This window comes from Canis lupus, chromosome 10, assembly GCF_048164855.1.
Source record: "Canis lupus baileyi chromosome 10, mCanLup2.hap1, whole genome shotgun sequence".
NCBI classification, from domain to species: Eukaryota; Metazoa; Chordata; class Mammalia; order Carnivora; family Canidae; genus Canis; species Canis lupus.
The window spans coordinates 46,913,026-46,936,463 of record NC_132847.1 but is presented as its reverse complement, the minus strand read 5'-3'; the positions used below and the strand labels follow the sequence as shown (position 1 = coordinate 46,936,463).

Below are 23,438 nucleotides of genomic sequence, written 5' to 3'. Positions count from 1 at the left end.
TGTTGAGAAATTGTTGCTGTTCTTATTTTTAATGGAGATAAAAGGCTGAGCTGCATCTAGCCTGACACCAAGTTGAACAGAGACTGAAGCAGCAGGAGGCAGAAAGGGAGGGGTGCATAAATTAAACTAAAACTGAAGCCAAACTTAGTGTAGGAGGGAACCATGAGAATGTAAGCACCCTGGGAATTCACAGGGGAAGCCTGGTAGGAGGCATGTGAATTCCACAGGGAGGGACGTCAAATTCAATCTTATCTGGAAAATGTTAACAGTGGCTATCTCTGGATGGTGGTACTGTACACACAGAATAAAAAGATAAACATTTTTAAATGAATTCATTGGAAGGAAAGCAAATGCAGGCTTGTGCTCTGCATACTAAGCCTTGGATTTAGTCATGCTTCTCACTCTGGTAATGTGTCTAAACTCTATTTCAGACTCCAGGTACTCTGCACAGAGCTATACCTATCTCCAAACAGATTGCATCACAGCGAAAAGCCAGGAAGGTAAGCCTTGCTGAGCAGCAGAGCCATGTGGTCAGAGGCTTTGGAATCAAGCCATCCTGTGTTTGAATCCCAGATCTGCCACATATTACTAATGTAACACAGAACCATCCACAAATGACTGAGCCTTCTGTGCCTCAGCTTGGTCATCTATAAAATGGAAGGGATGATACTGACTTCTTAGCATTTTGCTGAGGATGGATGAATGTATAGATCTACATCATATGAAACAATTTTTGTAAATTCTATGATGTGTTATGAGTGTGCGACAATAGTGCAATAATCAATAAACGATGATGATGATGGCGACGACAACGACTCAGGATTCCCTGCAAAACAGGCATCACAGAGAAAAGCTAAAGTCTGTAGTAGCATTTTTATCTTACATCCAGAGAAAACACGGTCCAGAGAGTGAGCCATCTAATACCTCCCAGCACAGTAACGGTGCACTAGGACAAGGATCCTTTTAAAAACTTATTTCACACCCTTTTTGTCTCTTTTTTCTATGTAGTAATAGTCCAGAGAAGCAACACAAACAGAGGCAAGAAATGAGCTTCCCTCAGTTTATTTGCTTCTGAAAATTCATAACTACATTCCTTCTATGTCCTGGCTTTCTGGGCTGAGTGCTCAAGTCTCTATTCTCTTAATTTGTTAGTTATTCAAAGGACTTAACTTCTAGTAGGGGCCATGAAGTTTTAATCCGTGGTTTAATGACAAAATCTGACTCTAAGAATGACACATTTACAGTCTAAGGTCATCCCCGGAAAACAAGACTTACGATCTGCACCAGGAACGTAAGTTCAAAATTCCTGGACTCAGAATTTTAAAATATGACTAATTAGCCAGAGCCTTAGGTTACAAACAGAATTTTTGATACTCCTAAACTTGGTTCCTAACGGAGTTAAAAACAGATTAAATTGACTTTAGTTCTTAGATTATATGACGTAAAGTGTATTCAAAGGAAGGCAGGGGATCCCTGGGTGGCGCAGGGGTTTGGCGCCTGCCTTTGGTCCAGGGCGCGATCCTGGAGACCCGGGATCGAATCCCACAGCGGGCTCCCGGTGCATGGAGCCTGCTTCTCCCTCTGCCTGTGTCTCTGCCTCCCTCTCTCTCTCTCTCTGTAACTATCATTAAAAAAAAAAAAAAAAAAAAAAAGGAAGGCAACATTTTTGTTCTATTGTGTGTGCTTGAAATTAAAACTTGATTGCTGAGCTCTATGTGGCTAATTTCAAAATTTTAAAGTGTGAAAGGGATCAACACCCAAATGTCAATTTAAGAGGCAATGCCTACCCATATGTATTCAATAGTCTTTCCCAAAGACCTATGCAACTTCGGGTTTGTTGACAGTAAATCTCACAGAGTAAATAAGATGATTTTAACTCCTAATTCAAGTATATAAAATATTAATATCAACACAGTCACAGTTCATCCACCCAAAACTCTGCTTTTTTTGAAAATAAGCTTTTATTGATAAAAATCAGTGTAATCAAGTTCATGGCTTAAAAATACATCCCCTTTATTCCAGAAGAGTGTCTTCCATCAACACTTTATGAGCCTTTACATACAGGCATGATTACCTGGTTTCCAGTTTATAGTAAATGGAAGAAACAGATCAGCTTTCATATTTCAGTTCCAAAAACTGTACTTCTAGCCAGTATTGGTTTAGTCAATAATTCCTCATATGGGATACATGTCTACTGAACCCAGCTCTTTGCCAGAGCATATCTTATAACTTATGTCAGCAGTTCCCCCAGGCACTTTTGTTTAACTAAGGGCATCTTTTTACCAAGTGAAATATATAAAAGATAATATTAACTAAATAAAAGTATAGTTACCTTGATTGAAGTTGGCAAAGGAGGGGCATAGGGCCTGAGACCAACAGGCATTGGCTCACCTTGGCTAGCTGTGCCAGCCACAGAGGCACCCCTGGGAACCCTAGAACCCCATAAAGAAAGTATCAGAGCCACTGGCCAATGGGAGATTTGTAGGAAGATCACACATGGTCTGGTAATTAGTTTGAATACAAATACTAAAGGGCAGCAATATGCTGAGGACACTGGCTTTCAGGTTTGGCCTCATCACAAGGCCACTGTAATAACAAAAGAGGTCCCGGTGCAAAATTGCAGAGGGCACTGGTGGGCTGCCATCATCACCTTACTCAAATTCAGCTGAGTGTGGCTCCTCTGGCTTACAAAGAAGATGGTAAAATGGAGAACAAGGACACAGAGCCAGGAGTACACAGCATTTTGAAAGATGACTTTTGACACCAGGTGTTCCTGGACATTCTCAACTCTTTCATGACCCTAAACCATGTCAGGACTCTCTTCTTCATTAATAGCAATACCTCTTCTTTATTGACAAATGACATGTACATAACATTTCAACTCCATTTCTGATATTTACCTTCATCCCTCCTACTTCCCTGAATTCTCACTTTATCCTTCAGGCTTAAGTCTAAGTAATGAGAGGTGGTCCACGGATAAGAGGAAAGTATTTGTTTCAGGGCTTACTTGATTATAATATGGCAGCATCAGAAGAGCTGGCTTAGCTCTGTGCCTTCACTTTGCATGGCCCTTCTGGTTTATAGTCAATGATGCTGCGGCGGAGACCCCCTTTTTTTTCCCCCGCTCTCAGTTCCCATCATTAGAGGGAGCCTGTAAAACTGGTTTTATGCTTTAAGACAATAATTAACAGATGTTTAAAACTAAATAATCAAATCTGTATTTCTCCGTCTGCCTCTCAATCTGTCCCTAATCTTTCTTTCGCTCTTGATCTCTCTGTATGTTATTTATATATTAATATGTATTTAATATATGTATATATTAAGAGTTTATAATCTATATATTAAAATGTTTTTCTGCATATCCAAATTTTTCAACAGAACATGATTATTTTTGTCGTTTTTATAATCACATTATTTTTGTATAAAAATATACATTTTAAGGAAGCTAATGAATACAAATGCTATAATTTGAAATAACTATCCATAGTTTCAATCTGTATAGTACTTTTATTCCCAAACATCAAAAATTAACTGAATCCTGTGAAAGAAGCATTTCTCACTATCTCTCCTGGTCTTATTTCAACAGGTCATCTGAATATCCCAATGAAAACGTCCAGGGAAGAGATTGCCCTGAGAATCTCTTTTTTTTTTCTGTAATCACACTGCATTAAGTAGGATCTTGACAGTCATTAACACTTTATGAATGCAAAATAGACAGCAGTCCTGATAAATGTGGGTCCTTTTGTATTTATTTTTATCCTTTAGGTGTAACAATTTAAGAATTAAAATGTTCACCATGGAATATCTCTAAAAGCACAAAAGTAATGTTATTTTTAGAAGAGTCAAAATGTAAATTATTTTTTAAAATATATCATTGTTATGAAATCTTTCTTTAAATACCAGATCAAGCCTATCCAAATAGAGTGAGAACTGGTTACAAAGAAACATTTTTATTCTTGTTAACATTTTGATGTGTATCCTTTATTTTTTCCCCAGAGTATATACAAAGAAGAACCACAGAAACCAACACATACAGTTTTTTCCTAGGGTAAAACAGAACACTTTCATATCCCGAAATTTTACATAATCTTACAACATTTTAAGTCTTATAACAATTTGCTTTACATTGTTAAATTTCTATCTAAGGAGCTACAGTGTGGGATGCCTGGGTGGGTCAGTGGCTGAGCATCTGCGTTTGGCTCAGGGCATGATCCATGGGTGCCAGGAATGAGTTCCACATCAGGCTACCCCATGGGAAGCCTTCTTCTCCCTCTGCCTATGTCTCTGCCTATGTCTCTCATTAATAAAATCTTTTTAAAATTTTAAAAATAAAGAACTGCAGTGTATGAAAACACACTTCTATTCTTACATGGTTTCTTTTGTTTTTAAGATTTTATTTCTTTGAGAGAGGGGGGAGGGAGAGAGAGAGAGAGAGAGAGAGAGAGAGAGAGAGCGCAAGCACACAAGTAAGGAAGAGAGAGAGAAGCAGGCTCCCTGTGAGCAAAGAGCCTGATGCTGGACTGGATCCCAGGACTCCAAGATCATGACGCAAGTGAAAGTCAGACACTTAACTGACTGAGCCACCCAGGCACTCCCTCAGTTGGTTTTTAATCTTTGCCAGTCTGATATAGAAAAATAGTATCATATTTTGATTTGACTTTAGAGGGCGAACTTTTTCACAAGCCTATTAGCCAATTCTATTTCCTCCCCTGTGAATTATTTGTTCCTCTTTTTCTGTTGATGTTTTTTATTTTTTCTATCAATTTCCATGAGGTTCTTTTATGAAAATGCTTTAGTCTCTTATATGCCATATTTGTTGCAAGTATTTTTCTCATTTTTTTCTTTGCCTTTTAATTTTGCTTATTGTTAAATTATCAGTTTAAATATTTATGTAGCTAAGTGTATTGATTTTTATTTTTATGGTTTCTTCCACTGCTTTTAAACTTAGGAAGGCTTTCTCCATATGAAAGGTCAGTAAATATTCAGTTCCATCTTCTTGCAGTGACTTGATTTCTTACACTTACTCTTTAATCCATGTGGAATTTATTTTGGTATGTGGTAACAGACGATTTTTTTTAAGCAGTTATTTTTTCCAAACAGAAAACTAGTTTTCTCAGAACTGTTATTCCTTTCCCTACTGATTTGTATTCTTGATAGATAATAGAATTTTATATAACCTTGGGTCTGGTTCTGGCTTTTCTAGTCTGTGTCTCCATACTCTTGTACTACACCCCACTGTTATTATAGCATTATACTTTGCCTTAGGATCTAATAGAGCTATCCTCAAGAATTACTTTTTTCCCCAGAATTTTCTCAGCCACTCCTTCTGCTTATTCTTCAAGACAAAAATCACAACTATTTTAAGTTTCAAAAACAGTATCATTAGAAATTTTGATGAGAATTATTAGGAAGAAATGTTTAGAACTTAATGTGATGAGAATTATAAAACCTTGCTGTGAAATGTGTAAGAAAATGGCAGTGATTAAAATTCCCTATCAGTTTTATAGAGGAAGACATTACAAAAATGTCTCCTTTTCTCAAATCATTAGTGGGAATCTATTCATTCATTAAATGTCTAGTGTGGCTAGGGCCTGGGCTAGGCTTTACAGTTTAAGAAAAAACTGTAGAAACCATGGGTCATGTGTCCAAGATGAGAAATACTCTGTCAGGAACAACTGGCAGTGATAGGGAGTGGTAAACTCATCAGGGATCTTGTACTTCTTTATTGCTTAAGCCAAAATATGGAGAAGACATTTTACTGAGTGAATATTTGGATAAGTGGGGGATAAAGTATAAAGTAAAATTCTCCAAAGCCATGCTGGAGTCACAATACAGGATTCCTGCTAAGATTCCAGAGGAGAGGGGGCTGGATAACCAACTGGCCTTTGGTTTGCTGAATAGTATGTGCAAGTGGAGGTGAAAGTGAAATGGTCTGGAATAGTACAGGCGGTGGAAGGAAGGGAGGAGAAACCAGGAGGATGGGAGCTAGAGACGAACAATACCAGACGAATAGATGTCTACTTGTGAACTTAATGCATTTTGCACACTGTACAATACAAAGGATCTTTCCCTTCAACTCACTAAAGTCTATCACTCACACTATGGAGTTAGATCCTTTCACATATTTAGTGTCTCAGAATGCTGGGTCTTGCTTCTAAATTAACATAGGTGAGAAGAAACCAGCTTAAGGGCACTCAGTCAAGTCAGACTGCACGGTAGAGTACTGGAGGCAGAAAGCCCTCCACTCCTGAGCCCCAACCGGCAGCCATACGGTCGTCCCTCCATGCTTCCATGTCTGCTATCTCCTCTGTCAGAAATGCCTTTCTGAAAGCCTCATTTCCATCAGTGGAGCTGAATGTCCCAGAATGAACCTATTTCTCTCCCTTCTGTGCTTGTCCTCTGTATCTATGGAAACTTTATTACCACCTGAGTTTAGTCAATTGTATCAACAGTCTATCCTCATTATTTATTGATTCCATATGTGTGAATTTGCCTACGATATATTTATAACCTCAAAATCAACATTCGTAGTGGCTTCCCAGTCACTAGAACGCATGGCAGAGCAGGAAAACAATGAGTACTCAGATGCACATGTTGCCAACTGTAAACCAATGTCCTCCTCACAGGATATTTAGTGGGTTTTTTAAAACATTTTTTTTTGTTTTTAATTGGCAATTTCACCATTTAAAGTGGCCCCCAAACAAACAAAAAAGGCATACCATAATACAGTCAATGATATTAGAATAGTGATGTAACAGGACAGATGGTAGCTACACTTGTGATGAGCATAGCATAATATATCAATATGTCACACCACTATGCTGGACACCTGTAACTAATTTAACATTGTGGGTCAACTACACCCCCCCTCCAAAATTAAGACAAATCCAAAAGATAAAAAAATAAAATAAAATGGCCCCTAAGTATAGGGTCAAAGTGTTGTCTAGCATTCCTAAGCATGAAAAAGCTGTGATGTACCTCAGGAGAAAATCCGTGTGTTAGAGAAGTTCTATTCAGGCAGCAGTTAGTGCTGTTGACCATGAGTTCCATGCTAATTAATCAGCCAGATGCACTAAATGATTTGCTTTTAAATAAAAACACAAAACTGGGACACCGGGGTGGCTCAGCAGTTGAGCGTCTGCCTTTGGCTCAGGGCGTGATTCTGGAGTGCCGGGATCGAGTCCCACACTGGTCTCCCTGCATGGAGCCTGCTTCTCCCTCTGCCTATGTCTCTGCCTCTCTCTCTGAGTCTCTCATGGATAAATAAAATCTTTAAAAAAAAAAACCCCACTTACACTCAAAACTAGGGACACCTGGGTGGCTCAGTGGTTGAGCATCTGCCTTTGGTTCAGGACGTGATCCTGGGATTCTAGAATCAAGTCTCTCATCAGGTTCCCTGTAGGGAGCCTGCTTCTCCCTCTGCCTATGTCTCTGCCTCTCTCTCTCTCTCTCTCTCTCTGTGTGTGTCTCTCTCACAAATAAATAAATAAAATCTTTAAAAACACACACACAAACACAGAACTAGGTATGTATCAATTTTGACAAAAATGGTGTGACTTGCCTAAATCTAACCCTGTGTTCATGGCTTAAAGAACATAACTATTATGAATAATGAGAATCTACTGTATATCCATCTGCACACCACACCAGTAGGTTTCTTAGCAGCAGGGACTTTATTTTATTCATCTTTACATCTGCTGACCCAGGGTGGGGCACAGAGAAGGAGCTCAAGAAATACTCATAGAACAGAATAGGCCGGGAAGAAATGAGATGATGGGTGGGATGGGATGGGATGAATGGAATAGAATAACATTTTATACAGGTTCTTAGCAACAGGGCGCTGTTAGGAACATAGGGAAATGTAAGAAATAATAATAATAGCTAATATGTATTGAGCTTTTTAAATGAAACTGCACTTTCTAAGCATTTGATCCACTTATACCACATAATCCTCTCCATTCTTTAGCATGGGTAACATGATCCCCATTTTACAGGAAGGTAAAATGACTTGTCCAAGGTCACACTGAATGGGGCTCCAGCCCAGACCTATCTGCCCCCAGAGTCTGTGCTCATAACCATCTGGGTAAGGTGAAAATGTGGGCTTGGCAGGGGTAATAAGCCATGAGCTCCGTCAGAAAATGATCTCGAGGAGAGGAAAAGAGTTTCTCTAACAGAAGTTAGCCTGAGTCACAGCTCTCCCCAGCCTTAATGGGAAGACAGTGATGCAATTAATGGTGATTTTTTTTTTCTCTCTGGCTGGCAACAACACTGTTTTTTGTTTGATTCCAGAAGCAGCTGACAGAATGCATGTATTACTCATGTTGGAATCGTGCTTCACTGATGGCTTATGTACTCTAGAGTCACCCAGTGGGCCAGGCCTGCTGGAGATTACTGCAAGCCTCTAGATGTGGCTGAGCTTCTGCAGCTGTTATGTGTTTCTGGCTCTATTTCCACCCCTCTTGGCAGATGATTTGTGTGAAAAGCACAGCTGAGTCTGGGTGTGAGATCCACAAGAGGAAGGGGGGTGGGAGGGCTAGGCAGCACAAAGCAAGCCAACACTGCCAGGGCCTTACAGATGTGTCCATTAAGCACTTACAAGAGAAAGAAGGGAGTTTATAAGTGGATGATTTGGGGGCTCTAACTTACGCTGCATAGGTAGTTTGTACAGTAGATGCACTAAGCTCTAATTTCTCTTGCCTTCCATATTGTCTGTTAAAGTGAAGAAATCTAGCCTCTAATGAGCTGAGGGAGTTTGAATAAAGTGCTGAGCCTCATTGTTGGCATCTGTAAAATGAGAAAGTTGAATCAAATCAGTATTTCTTAAGGTACCAGATATTAGCTCCATAGGATATTTAAAGAATAAAAATAAAGGATTCTAGGATTCTCCTGGAAACATTGGACTAGATAATCTTCTAAGTCTTGGAAAGTTCTAATACTCTGTTGCTCTATGTAACCATTAGTGTGTGGCCCTTCCATGAAGCCTTCTACCTCGATTACTGTGTTTGTGAAACTAAAATAATTCTCTCATTTAGGTAATTTGGGACCACATTCAGGGCCAAGAGAGAGTCTGTGATGGAAGAGTTCTGTCCCTACTATCTCCAAACCTCTGTGTAGCCTCCTAGCACCGCGAGCCAGTGTTGGCAGAGAGGACCTCATACCTTCTCCTACCAGATCACTCAGAAAACCTTATAGAGGGCAGCCCGGGTGGCTCCATGGTTTAGTGCTGTCTTCAGCCCAGGGCCTGATCCTGGAGACTTGGGATCAAGTCCCACATCGGGCTTCCTGCATGGAGCCTGTTTCTGTCTCTGCCTCTCTCTCTCTCTCTGTTTCTCTCATGAATAAATAAATAAAATCTTTTAAAAAATCTTATGAAAAAAAAGCTTATAGAAAAATACATGATAACAGGAACCTGCCCAGATAAGGGACATCTCTCAGAAAGGAATTTATCATTACCTACTCTATTTCCCTATCTCCCACTTACTCCTCTACCCTGGCCTGGCCCATCCACTAAGAATGCTCTACAATAGACAGCACGTAATTGGCAAATTCTCTAGTTCCTCTCCTTACGCTGCTCCTCCTTTGACTTCTCTCATTGAATGCCTTCAGTTTCCTCTTCTACCCACTTCTCCTCTTCATATAGGTGTTCCCAGACCCAGTCTGCTGTCTTCCTCTTGAGCAATCTCATTCCCTCACACAGCTTCACTCTACATCCTAATGATTCCTGGAAAGGTCTCTGCACTGTCCTTGCCCACCTAGCCCATTTCAAACCAAATTACCTTCTTCCCAACTCATCTCCCCCAGCTGTATACCCTCCTGTGTAGTGTGCCCTGGAGTATAGCTAAGTAGAACCAGCACACCAATGTTTCTTAAACTTTTGGTTCCCCATTTTCATGCTTTTTCCTCTGCTTAGAATACTCTAGTCCTCACTCTCATGTTTCCACAAAGTGTAATCCTATTCATCTTTCTCAAACATCACCCTCTTGATGAGACCCCTGTCCTCCTGGATTACTCCATTTTCCATGCTCCCAACATCTGCCTCCAATAAAGCAAAGCCTTTCACCCAACAGACCACCAACCACTTGAGATCATTTGCTTCTCTTAACTATATTTCTAACTGCAATGCTTAGCAGATTCCCAAGATATAGAAAAGGCTCAGAAAATGTTAGCTTGAATGAGTGAATATAACTGACCTACCCATTCCTCCACTGGTTGACTGACTGCTGGGCCTATTTTGAGGGATAGAGGGCCTATTTTGCCCAGTGTGTTCACGGGGTACATTAGGTATCTACGACTTATTAACAAATGTCTGTTTTCCAGGTTTACTGGGAAAAGCAAGATTAGGGTCCTAGATGGTCATTTGAGACAGGTTGATCACCATAGACTCTTTGACTTTGTTCATCTCACTAGGATAGTATTAATTACATGCCAAATTACTTTTCTATTTTTTATTGGGACACACAGAGTTCTAAAAAGAATTAGCTCATTCTTGCAGTTAGAGCAGTGTCTCCCAAACTGCATTAATTTATGTATCACAGTCATGATTCCTGCTGAATCTACATGCTACTTGTACAATTATTCTATTATCCATTCTCTTTAACTCATTTTTTCTTAGCCTCGTATTAAAAATATTCATGAAATTAGGGCAGCCCAGGCGGCTCAGCAGTTTAGCGCCACCTTCAGCCCAGGGCCTGATCCTGGAGACCTGGGATCGAGTCCCACATTGGGCTCCCTGCATGGAGCCTGCTTCTCCCTCTGCCTGTGTCTCTGCGTCTCTCTCTCTCTCTGTCTCTCTCATAAATAAATAAATAAAAGAAAAGAATATTAATGAAATCACATGATATATATACATATGTATATATTTATATTTACATATAAAAATATTATATAATTTAATATTAGATAATTTAAAATATTCTTCCAAGAACCACACCAAATAATTTTTTAGGCCAGCAGTAACATATATAGCACACCTAGAGAAGCACTAGGCTGGAAAATTTAATCCAATGCAAAACCATTTATTTATTTATTTATTTATTTATTTATTTATTTATTTAAAGATTTTATTTATTTATTCATGAGAGACACAAAAAGAGACAGAGGCAGAGACACAGGCAGAGGGAGAAGCAGGCTCCATGCAGGGAGCCCAATGTGGGACTCGATCCCGGGACCCCAGGATCATGCCCGGAGGCCAAAGGCAAGCGCCAAACTGCTGAGCCACCCAGGGATCCCTAAAACCATTTAGTAAAGCATTTCTCTGTCAGCCAGTATGCCATGTCTGGTGCTGAGAATATTGAAATGCCCAACACAGCTCATAGCCTAGTGGGCAAAACCAACAAGTAAACTGTTAATTATAGTTTAATGTTCTAAGTATGACAACAGAGGCAAGTGTAAGGGTGCCTGCATGTGACACCTCTTGGGTGCCAATGCAAATCCTCTCCACATCAGCTCTTGCTCCAGCTCCATCTGCTGCAGCCGCTTCTGAGAAGGCCTCCACCAGCTTTTAGCAGGTGTAGTCTCCAAGTAGCTCACCCAAAGCCCATGTGAGTAGATATTATTTCCTCTCCTGGGACTTTCTCTGGCACAACACCACAGGACACCAGCAGTAACTCACCAGCTTCTTATATCTACATAATCTTGCACAAAGGGGGAGGATAACAATGGATGGATCCCTCTCCTATTTCTTTGCAAGTATACAGTTCTAAGTCTCGTTTCATAATGCTCCTCAAGATGTCTGCAGTATCAGGCATCCATAGCAGTGGCCAGCTTGATAACATATCTAGTCCCTCACTCCTGCTCCCTGAGATCATTTCCCAAATAATCTATCTACACATATGCCTTTGCCTCCAGCCACATTTATGATGGAATCCCGGGCAAAGGCATGGCCCAAACCCATGAAAGAAGATTAAGGAAGACTTCTTTGAAGACATGACACTGGAAGTAAAGATGCATGAATAAGCAAGATGAAGAAGGGACTGTGAAGAGGGCATTCTGGGCAGAAGAAATAGCATACACGAAGGCACAGAGGCTTGAAAGCATGTTTAGAAACTGCAAAAAGCCTGGTATAGCTGAAATATACCTCCAATATAGCATGATGGGCTGCAAATCACAAGAGCCTGGTGAGGTAGACAAAGACTGGCTCCTGAAAAGGTGATGATTACAACTGACTACTACTACCACTCTGCTCTCTGGTTCTGAAGTGGGAGAAAAGAGCAGTAAAATAAGTGGATGTTTAAATCAACCCCAGAAGACTAGAAAGTACTTTCTAGATGTGAAGGTACTAGACATGAAGAGGAATTAAGAGTAAGAACAGGAATAATTGGAATGAAAATAGTGGTGAAATGGGAGAAGAGCTAGTGCCACACATACACTTACCCTAAATCAGTCCAAAATTCCAATAATGAGCTTAATAAAAAATGAAGCAACTTCTATTTGGAACTGACAATTCTACCGTAAATTGTTAGTAACTAAGAATTAGGATTGGGATAAATGAGGTGAGGACCTATAGATGACAAATCATCCTAGAGCCTCTGTTCAGTCAAGAAAAGAGAGAAGAAGGAATTAGGGGCTGGGAAGAAAAAAGTAGGGAGCATCATTTTGCTACCTGATAGAGCCACTGGAGGGAATTCCCCTGACAACTCCAGATTTTTAGTAAAAACCCAAGAAACCACAGCTCTAAACTTTCTCTCCTTTCCCTGAGAAAAAGGCCAAAAGTAGGGTACTAAGGCTAGGGAGCTCCATCAGGCGTAGAAAAGGAGTTGCCTGCCCTCATGCTTGGAGATGTGCTTTGAAAAGACTGGCATAAAGCAATCAAAGAGTCTCCAGCTTTGTTTATAAGCAAACATTTAAGAGCATCTGATTTTTTTGAGTGTACATTATGTACCAACATGGTACTAAGTATTTTAAGCAATATTTCTTTTAAAATCTTTCCCAGGGATCCCTGGGTGGCGCAGCGGTTTGGAGCCTGCCTTTGGCCCAGGGCGTGATTCTGGAGACCTGGGATCGAATCCCACATCGGGCTCCCGGTGCATGGAGCCTGCTTCTCCCTCTGCCTGTGTCTCTCCCTCTCTCTCTCTCTCTCTCTCTAATAAATAAATAAATAAATAAATAAAAATCTTTCCCAAAACCACATGAATACGTACTGTAATCAGCCTCATTTTCCACGAGCCAGCCTGAAGTTACCATGAAACACTAGTTACAAGACTGCACAGTGGAGGCTTTAAAAGAACTCAGAATTTGGGTTCAGGCTGCTCTCAGTTGAACTCTTATCTCTGTTGTGTCCTACTGAAATCATGGGGTCACTCAGGACCGTTCACTTTCAAGAGACAGAAACCAATTCAAAATAGTGGAAGCAAATGAAGATAACTAGCTCCAGTAATTGGAAGGTACAGGGGTGGGTCTCTGATCTAAAACCACTGAACTCAATGCTCCAATAATCGAAGAGTGCCTGTCATGGTTCTGTTCTCTCTGTGCTACTGAACTCATTCTCTCCTATCAAAGACCAGTTTCTTTCAAGTGCATAGGAAAGTTGGTAGCTCTGGGTGTACAGTGTCTTCACTGGAAAAAGAGAATATCTTGCTCACAGATTCCCAGAGGAGTCCAGCTGGCCCTGTTGGGTCGTGCATCCTCCATCTGAACCAACTGCTGTGGTCACTCTGTGGTACACTCTGCAATGAGTGACTGTCAGTCCCATCAGGCTCATATGGAAGGAAATAATGACAGCTCTTGAAAAATAGGGATGCTAGGCTGTCTGAAATAATGTATATCTATTAAGTTTTAACCTCAGGCAAGTCACTTTTTGGGCCTAAGTTTTACCTTCTATTTAAAAAAACAAATACTATCTTTGTGCAAGGTTGTTGTGAGTTACTTAAAAAAATCCTATTAAATACTTGACACATAGACATTCAATCTATGGTAGTCATTTTTGTTATCTGGTACTATTATTGTTTTGTGGTTGTTTTTGACAGAGGGATTGGAATTTGAAGCCCATCCTAGATTCCCAGATGTCTAAAGCAGTCCTGTCCCCAGGGTGGAGTCCCCTTTGGCTCTGCAGCCAGACGCCTTGCACAACCCAGGCCCTGTGTGCCAAGGTTAAGCTGGTTCACCATCTGACGGCTGCAGAGCAGTGAGTGCCTCCCCAGCCCCAGCAATGTCAATACTGCCTTCCTGACTCCGCCTATTGTATCTGGAGAAAAGTGGCTGAGCATTGTCTTCCAGTACTCCCCCCAGGAAGCATGATATCACCCTTTAACAAAAGCGGGAAAGCTGACAGATCTGCTGAGATGGGTGTGACCACCACATACACCTCACTGGTCAAGCCCTGAGCAAGGGCTGTGGCAAGCAGAAAGCTAACACCAACCACCCACAATGTCCGTCATCTGGCTACTGGACAGGCTCGCTGACAGGCTCTCTTGTTACATCCATACTGGGTTAGGCAGGGAACCACCGGACAGAAGGAATGCCCTCCCTCTCATCCGCGGATGTGTTGAAAAGAGTCAGGACTTTGTCCATCGGGCAGACCCAGGTCCCCACACATGCCCCTGCAGGCTTGGAAAAGAAACACAGAGAGAAGGAGAGTCAAATTCTTGAAGGGACCAGAGGAGGTAGTGGGGGATTGTGGGGAGGGGGGAGGGCAGAGGAAAGCAGGCACGGCTCAATCTGAAAACCATGCTGCACGTGTGCTGTGAGTTGAGGAACAGTCTGGCCAGACTGGTGGGAATTGGGTTATCAGTTTAAAATTCCAGAAATAAGGGAGGCAACTTTAGACATTCCCTTTCCTGAAGGCTGGGAGTGATGCCAACTGATCCTCTGACATCCCTTCCAGTTCTGGTCCATAATGTTATGAGTACAGCTGGTTTTCTGTAAAACACCACATCTCTAATCTGGCACCCCATGTAAAGCCCAGAGGCTGTCACTCTGCTGCCCTCATCTTATTCTTCTCTTCTTAAAACTCTCTTCTTCCTTAGTTACCACCACACCAATTCTCTAAAATTCCAGAAGAAAAAAAAATCTGATTGGATTTACTTCTCCTACTGACTCCCTGACTGCTTCTTCATAGAACCCTTGTCTACTTCCTCTTTTTCCCTTCACTTAGTTTTCAAATACATCCATGACCATGGCTTCATGTCCCTTAAACCAAGGATGCCTATGTCTCAAGCTCTTGCCCAAACTTCTTCATCTGAGCTTAAGACCCATTTTGCTAAATATTTCCCTTTACATGGAAGCTCAAAATCAACATGTACAAAATACTGACTTGCTCCATCTCAACTCATCTCCAGCCAGTTCCTCCTGCCATGTTACCCAGTGCAGTGAATGGTGCCACCATTACCGAAACCAGAACCATGAAACAATACTTATTCTCCCCCCCTTTCCTCAATTTCCCATATGCAACCAATCACCAACCCTTACAGTTTCACCTCCTAAATACTCTCAACCCCCTTGTCCATCCAGGACTTCTTTCCTGGAGTACTGAAAAGACACTTTATTAGCCCGGGCCTACACTCTGTCAACCCATCTTCCATACTACTATCACAGCAATTTTTCCAAGATATAAATCAGCAATGATAGGACAAACACCATACTAAATTTCAACATTACAGAATGAGGTATGAGTTACTTAAAATAACCTATAAAGCCATTCTCTTTCTGACCCCAACCTTAAATCTCCACTTCCACCCTACATTCTAGCCTTACTCAACTTCCTTGAACTTGTTCTGCTATTCCACATGCCTGCTCCTTCTAATGAGAAGTGCTTTCTTCACTTTTCCTTTTTATATTCTTAGTTTTCAAATCATTTGGCTATGAGCAACTCATAACTACAATTGGCAATAATCGGCAATATCCCCAACTATTTAGGAGTTCTTGCAAAGTGAAGAAAATCTAACCTACAGATTTAATTAAATCAGTAATATTTGAAAACAAACTATATTGAGTAATTAATAAAGTTGACATTCTGTTTTTAGACATTTAGTTAGACATTAATGTACAATTTAGATTTTAATGTTTCATTTTTTATTATTGGAGCCAGTAATAGTTTTTGTAGCTCTTGAAAATTTTGTATGTATCCCTATGGTATCATTTATCACAACATAATATAATTCATCTGCCTATACTCTTCTTTCCTACTAAAATGTGAATATAGCAAGGGGGGGAAAATGATTCATTCTTTTTGCATTCCTGGTATCCAGTACAGTACTTGGCACAAAGTAAATCCTCAATATGTCTTCATTGTCTGAAATGATAGTTGAGTAAAGGAATGAATAAATGAATAAACAAAAGGCAGGCAATAACTCAAATGTCTATTTAATAAAAAGTCTGTATATCTTTTGGGTGATATTCAACAACTGCACAATGTCTAATATTAGGTAAAAGCCAGGTTAGACCCATTTTAATGAATGTATTATGTTTCATACCTAAGGGAATAAAGGAATTTTCTTTTGACCTTGTTCACATCATATATTTAATATAAGCCAACCTTTTAAGATTTGAGTACCACTTACAATTTATATTATTATTATTGTCATATTATTATTATCATTACTATTTTAATTATTTCACTGTGACTAAAACCCTTTCTACAGCATTTTCCTTCTTTTTGGGGGGGTCTGCTCTGGCATACCAACAATTTCTTATTGTGGCATATTAAACCCTATCCAATAAAAATTATTGAACTTTAAATGCATGCATGATAAAGAATAAAAAAGAAATAATATCTGCTGTTAAAAATGTTAAAGGCTAATGGAGCTTAATTTATGTGCCCAAATCACAAAGACACAGCCTATATAGTAAGTGAACTCAGGATTGGGGGAAGAAGATCATGAGGAAAAGTTGGCCTAGGCAAGTTGAGTTGAACTGTGTTTGTAGAGTAGGCATAGAGAGTGTTATTTCCAAATGGATTGAACAGCATGAATAAGAGCCAAGAGGAAAGAGTGCATAGATTATAAAGATGGGCCTGATTGAATGAAAACTGTCTAGAGCAAGGATAAATGGGTAGATGAGAAGCACTGGATGTCCATGTGGAGAGAGACAAACATAAAATTTGTGGAACTGGACTATGTTGAGGTCTTCTATGCTTCTATGAGCAGAAAGTGATTCCCTTACATGCTGGAAAATATTAGACTAGTCTTAAACTAGCACAGAGGCTCTAATAGAAACACTTCTTTTTAGTATACTAGCTTCATTTATTAAGGAAGTTCTTACTGCCTAAGCTCTCTACTTGCATCATCATCCTGATGCTCATAATGACTCTGGGAAATAGGTCCTTTCATCCATAAAAGAAGAGAAAACAGTGGCTTCGAGAAATCAAATAACTTTCCCATAGTCATCCAAGTTGAGCTTAACCCCAGGTCTGTGACTTCACAATCCATATAGTTAACACTTTCTCCTGCATTCTTAATTGGCTCCACCTCAGTCCCTTAGAGCAGTAGTTTCAGAAGATTTGTCATAGCACATATGCACGTATGCTTTTTTCTCATAAGGCATGTTGATTGAGTTAAAATTCAGGAGACGCACCCAGTTTGGTTTCATTGCACAGAGATGTTGGTGGCATGTCTGAACTCTTCTCCACCTAAGTGATCAGTGAGGAGCCACAAACAGTAAAATGAAAGTGATGTGAAAAGGAAGTAGAGTAACCATCACACTCCACATTCTATAGATGATTCTGATAGATGATCACCCAATCTATGCCTGAACACCTCTCCAGTGTGGGAACTCTCTCCTCATGGGGATAGTGATCCAATTTTAGAAGGTTTCCATCGATAGAGCCAAACTCCCTTCATCCCTGTATCGTAGATCTGGCAAGATACAATGCCAATCTATGGTGTCTTCTATATGGAAACCCTTAAAACACTGCTTTTTCATCTCTTTTCTCTTGGCTAAACAGTACCATGTGACATGGTTTCTAAAGTACTTAACTTACTGTTTACCCACTATACTTGCTGTCAAATTTCTCAAGGTCTTCAGTGTTTAATAAATATTATCTGAGCAGTAAAGTGATTACCATGTCTAATTTGGACCTGATATTTCTACTAAAGTGAATGGTTGTAACTTATATATTACGTTTTTAGTAAGCAGAGCACATGTTGGCACCTATGAATTGTATGCATCACCAAAATAGAGGTGTTATTCACTAGAACTTTTAACAAACCAAATCTCTCTCACACTGAACATACATACATAAATTTATTGAAACCAAACTTTTAACTTGACATTCATCTATTTTGAAATGCTATCTTTTGGGTTTGGCCCACTCATCCACCCTAAGAAATCATTTGCATCCAGATTCTGTGCTCTAACTAATAAGCCATCTATAGGGAATAAGCAGGTTACACAATGACACACATATCTTTTTAGGAGTAGACAAATTAATAAAGTCAGAAAAATTTGGAGCCCACCCCCAGAGGACATAGCATAGTCTTCTGAAATGGACTTGAAAGCACTCTTCCCTCCTGGAGGGATGTCTTAGAATAACTAGAACTCTTACAGGAAGCTCTCCCAGCACAGAGCTGAAAGGGAAATGCTGACATTTCCAACAAAGACAATGCTTAGGAGGGAGCATCTGTGCAGAAAGCAAAACTCCTCCCTGCGAGAATAATTCCCAGGTGTGTTTCTAGCTCCAGCTTCTAGTCCTCCACCCTTGATTACTCAGACTCAATATAGCCTTCCAAGATCAGCCCTAATGAAAAGGTTTCATCTGGGACAACTTCTGTGACCTTGTAACCGAATTTCCACTATCATTCCAGACAAGATATCCACTATCTCTGAACCCAGGGTGTTATTTAAAATGTCAAATGAAACAGGAAAGAGATATGAAGGCACACTACTAGAGACTTCCCATAGGCTCAATGTTGATCATATAGGATCTATATACAACTTCAGACAGAACAACCTGGTTTGGTAAGGATGAGAGAATAGGGAAAAGCTAGTACGTTCATTAGAACTTGTTTGTAAGTTGGCCATGATTCTTATTTGGGAGGGGAATGTACCAGAATCTAGGTGAGTTTGTAGAAGTCTTCTGAAAATTTTATACCTTTTCCAACCCTCTCATGGATCAGTATCTACCACCCAGAGCCACTTTAACCGAGACAAATGTGACAGGTTTTCAGTCCTGTTTGTTCAGAGAAAAAGGAATCAGAAACAACCCACTGAGGGCACCTGGATGGCTCAGTGGTCAAGCATCTGCCTTTGGCTCAAGTTATGATACCAGGGTCCTAAGATCGAGTTCCACATCAGGCTGCTCACAGAGAGCCTGCTTCTCTCTCTGCCTATGCCTCTGCCTTTCTCTGTATCTCTCACGAATAAATAAATAAAATCTTAAAAACAAACAAACAAACAAACAAACAAAAAAAACCTTCATTGGAATAGAGAGAGAAACCCATAAGCCTTAAATCCCTTGCTCCATTACTGTGGTCTATCAGTGGAGTTTGGTGTAAAGAATGGACTCCTGTGCTTGTAGACATGATCATGCTGGATCTTGTTGGAACGACCAAGCCTTGTGTATTCATGTCTATGGAGCATTGTACTGGTAAGGTAAGTTAGGATTCCAATACAACAGACCCACCCCAGAAACCAACTTTGGTAGTGTCACCCTTCCTTTTTGGTAGGAGCATGAAATCCCTTTCCTTGGGTCTCTCCCTGTTAAAGTCAGGGTTATTTTTCCAAGGAACTAAAATCTAAACACAGAGCAACTATTTCAGCCATATAAATTTTTTTTTTGGTCTGATTTTACATCTGAGACTATACTGCAAATTGCTATGACACAATCACTTTGAGGGAAAAAAGTGAATTAAAATTGGTGTGCATGCACGTGTGCACACACAGGTGATTTAATTTAGAAGGTATCTCAGAGGAACTATAAACCCCTACACTTTGCATTATTATAATCCCTGGTGCAGAAGATTTCATGTTACTGATAAATGTGTCACACAGAAAAGAAAGCAAAATAAAAATAGAATCATGATAATTATTTGTTTTAAAGGTGCATATCATTGAAGAAATCAGCATTTCTATGTTAATATAATTTGTACAAAATACTGAAATCATCTCAGCAATTTATGTTATACATTCTTAGTCTTAAAAATATTAAATCTTCAATATAATCAGGTGTTGAAAGCAAACTGAAAAGCTACGAACACATTACATGCAATTCTCTTATCTTGGATTAATTTTTTTAAAGATTTAATATAGCATTTTAAACAGAAAAGTATGAAAATGTAACACATACTTATGTATGTTTGGATCAATTTCTAATAATATAATATAGTATGCAGCATTAAATTCAGTACATTTTCTCAACTTCATTTCCAGTATCAATTCTATTTTTGTTACAATAAATAGAATGTTTTCAAACTAACAGGAAGAGAGTGATGGCGATTATAGTTGTAATTTACACTTCAGATTTTGATATCATTCTCAGCCAGTGTCCCACAGGGTGAGTGAACATAAGAGGCATGCCACTATCTGGAGAATCTGAGCAGCAGACACACCAGATCTAAAAACATCCAAGCCCACCATTTCTTAACTCTGGAATAGGTTTTGATACTCTCCTGTGCCCAGGGATCTGGGTAATTGCCCCAACTCATCCCATTGGGTCAATAAAGACTTTATAAATTACTACATGCCAAATACTTTTTAAAATGAAACAAAAATTATATAGCCCTGACTCCAGCTCTAAGAAAAAGAAAAAAAATGCCTAGCATTTGACTGCTTTGATTAAAATAGGATATGGATATGAAATCCTTATAGAAAGGCATTTTTGTTTTCATTTAAAAATGACAACCTGCACATTACCGTAAGTGGGTCCCCATAATTCTCTGCACTGATTTCATTTTTAAAAAATTATGGAAGATTTTTTTGAAGCAGGTAAAACTGGGTTTCTTATTTTTTTAAATAAGGAAACAATCCCAAATGAGGAACAGTAAAATCGTGTATCATAGTTAGTGAATCTTCTACAAATAAAATGACCCGATCATTTCTCATAGAGTCTGTGGCAACATAGGTGGCAATTATGCAGAAGTGAAACTCTAGAAAATCAGTTCAATGCCACAAAGACATTGCATTTTAATCCTCATATATATTAAATGGAAAGTCCTAGAGAAACAGTGCTTAGGCCACAGCTGCCCCTTGTTAATCAGCACTAACAAATGATGAGAAAGCCCAGAATCACTGTTTAAAAAAAAAACAACACTAAATTAAAAAAAACAAAAAACAAAAGCCAAACCTTACCAGAAAGGAGCAAGCTGACTCCATAGAGAACTAAGCCGGCTAAAGAGTCCATGCTTCCCCAAATCTCTCCATCCAGTTTCCACAGATGTGCATGAGGTCCCAAGGATCCTTTCAAACACACAGAGGTTTGTGACTTTCCATTCGTATGTTCTACTAGGTCTTGTTTACAAGTCGGAGGCAAGAAGGAACAGCACAGAAGCGGGCTGTAACAGTCTCATTTCTGTCTGAGCACAGGGAGTTTTAAGTTCCTTTTTCCTGTTTCCTTTGTAGATTAGGATGGGAAAGGCTGTATCTTAAAGGCATTTGGTATCAGCAGGGCTGGGGGCACTGCAAGCCCTATCCATCTTGCAATTCATCAAAACACTTCTCTATTGCTGTTGCTTCTGCTGCTGCTTTTGATGCTGTTGTAGGGATAGAGGAATTTTTGTTGGGAGTCTGGGTCCTGGTCGGTGTTTTCAGGAACAATAGGGGTATCCTCTCATAGGCGGGAAACAGAATAACAGCCCTCCACCTATGGATGGTATGTGGTGATGACCGGCCCTTCTCCGCCTCCAACAGCTCTCCTACCACCCTGTCCACCTGGAATCCCTGACAGAGGGGCTTTCGGGTGTGGGGAGGAGTTTTGTGTTTGTTTTCTCATTTTAACCCACATGGTTTAAATTGGGAAAGGAAGGTTTCCATGATGAGAGAACACAACCCAAAGGCAATTAATTTGGGTAATTACCGGTGAGGTCAATGTACAATGCAGCCATGGACCAGAGTCCAAAATTGTCAGCCTGTTTTCTTTCACACAGATGGTTTATTTGTTGGCCTGAAGCCAAAAATATCTGTGCTGCTGGCTATAGCTTTAATTTTTATTAACAATTCATCTACAGGTGATCTCATTTTTTAAAGTACTTAGCCTAGAAGAATTTAAATCATGAAAGGGATTTCATGGTTTTGGCCAGTGGTGTTTCAGAAGCAAATTATATACAAAACTTTAAAAATAACCTGTGTCAAAATCTAATATAAATGATTCAATTGGGATAAAAATAGCATTCATAAGAGCAGAGGGAGTACATAGACCAAAAAGAAAATACCCATTGGCGTAACCATACCTAAAATGAAATCAGAAACTCTAAATTTATCCAGAAGATAATTTCTCCATAACACAAACTATGACTTCAGAATAAAGTGTCAATGTTCTTTGATCACCCTGCCTTCAAGCCTGAAGAAAGGACTATTTGCTCCTCCTTTGCCTGCTCACCATAGGATTTCTGTCCATAGGATTTCTGTCCTAGAAATGCTCATCATAGCATTTCTGTCCCAGGTTTTATCACATCAGTGGTGATCTTGAGAACCAATGGATGTTTCCAGTCTTCTCTGGTAGAAATGCACAGGCTGTTTTCCAGCAGATCTGGGTTCAAATACTTACTCAGCTACATGTTTACTTAATCTCTTTGAGTCTCAATTTCAACAGCTATAAAACGGCAATAATATTTACAACATGGGGATTTTTGAGAGGATTAAACGAGGCTGGCACAGTGCCTAATTCATAGAAGGCTTTTGTTAAATGTTAATGTATTCATTTCCTTTAGTCTTTCCATTCAGTCTCTGAGTTTGGTCCCAAGCAATTCTTCCAGAAAGCCATTCTTTCATCTTATGAAATGGCTTTAAGTTTGGTGTTATAAAGAATCAGGCAGGGAGTTGGGGTTTCTGGGCTCTAGTCCCAGCTCTGTTTTTCCTGTGAGGTCTTGGACGAGTCATTTCCCACTTGGAGGCCTCAGTTTCCTCAACTGTAAAATGAAGGATTTATACTGGATGTGACTAATTTCCCTCCAACTGTAATGGTTCATAAGTCTAAATGACTAAATTGTCCCCTTATAGCATCTCTACATGGGTTTCTAGGTCCTCTCATCTGGGCACTTCAGAGAAGATGCTAGCTTTATATCTCTGTCATTGTGGAACCTAGAGGGTCACAGATGTGCTCTATTTTAAGAACATGGTGGCTCAAACTTTGTGAGGTCCACTGGCCCCAGGCCATATGGAACAGCAATGGAAAGCCTTGGAAATAAACAAACTCCAGGGCACCTGCCTCCTCAGGCACAGCTTCCTCTGTTTGTGCTTGATGGCCCCACAAGGAAGTCATTGCTCACATGCCCTCCTGTTGGCTAGTTCTTGTGGGCCAAAGATGCTACTACCTCGCTTCCTTTTCTGGGCTGCCTCCATCTGTTATTTAG

General features: G+C 39.9%; 1 protein-coding gene across 4 annotated transcripts in view; it reads right to left on the bottom strand.

The window, feature by feature from the left end:
• Positions 1–21,786, bottom strand: part of TEK (TEK receptor tyrosine kinase) — a 99,107-nt gene extending 77,321 nt beyond the window's left edge. The window contains exon 1 of one of the 4 annotated variants that reach the window (XM_072841583.1): positions 21,220–21,786. In XM_072841583.1, coding sequence (XP_072697684.1) covers positions 21,220–21,271 — 52 coding nt within the window. In that variant the 5' untranslated portion in view covers positions 21,272–21,786. The remainder of the gene's footprint in view (positions 1–21,219) is intronic. The other 3 variants (XM_072841585.1, XM_072841586.1, XM_072841587.1) reach the window with 3 other exon arrangements.
• Positions 21,787–23,438: the final 1,652 nt, after the last annotated feature.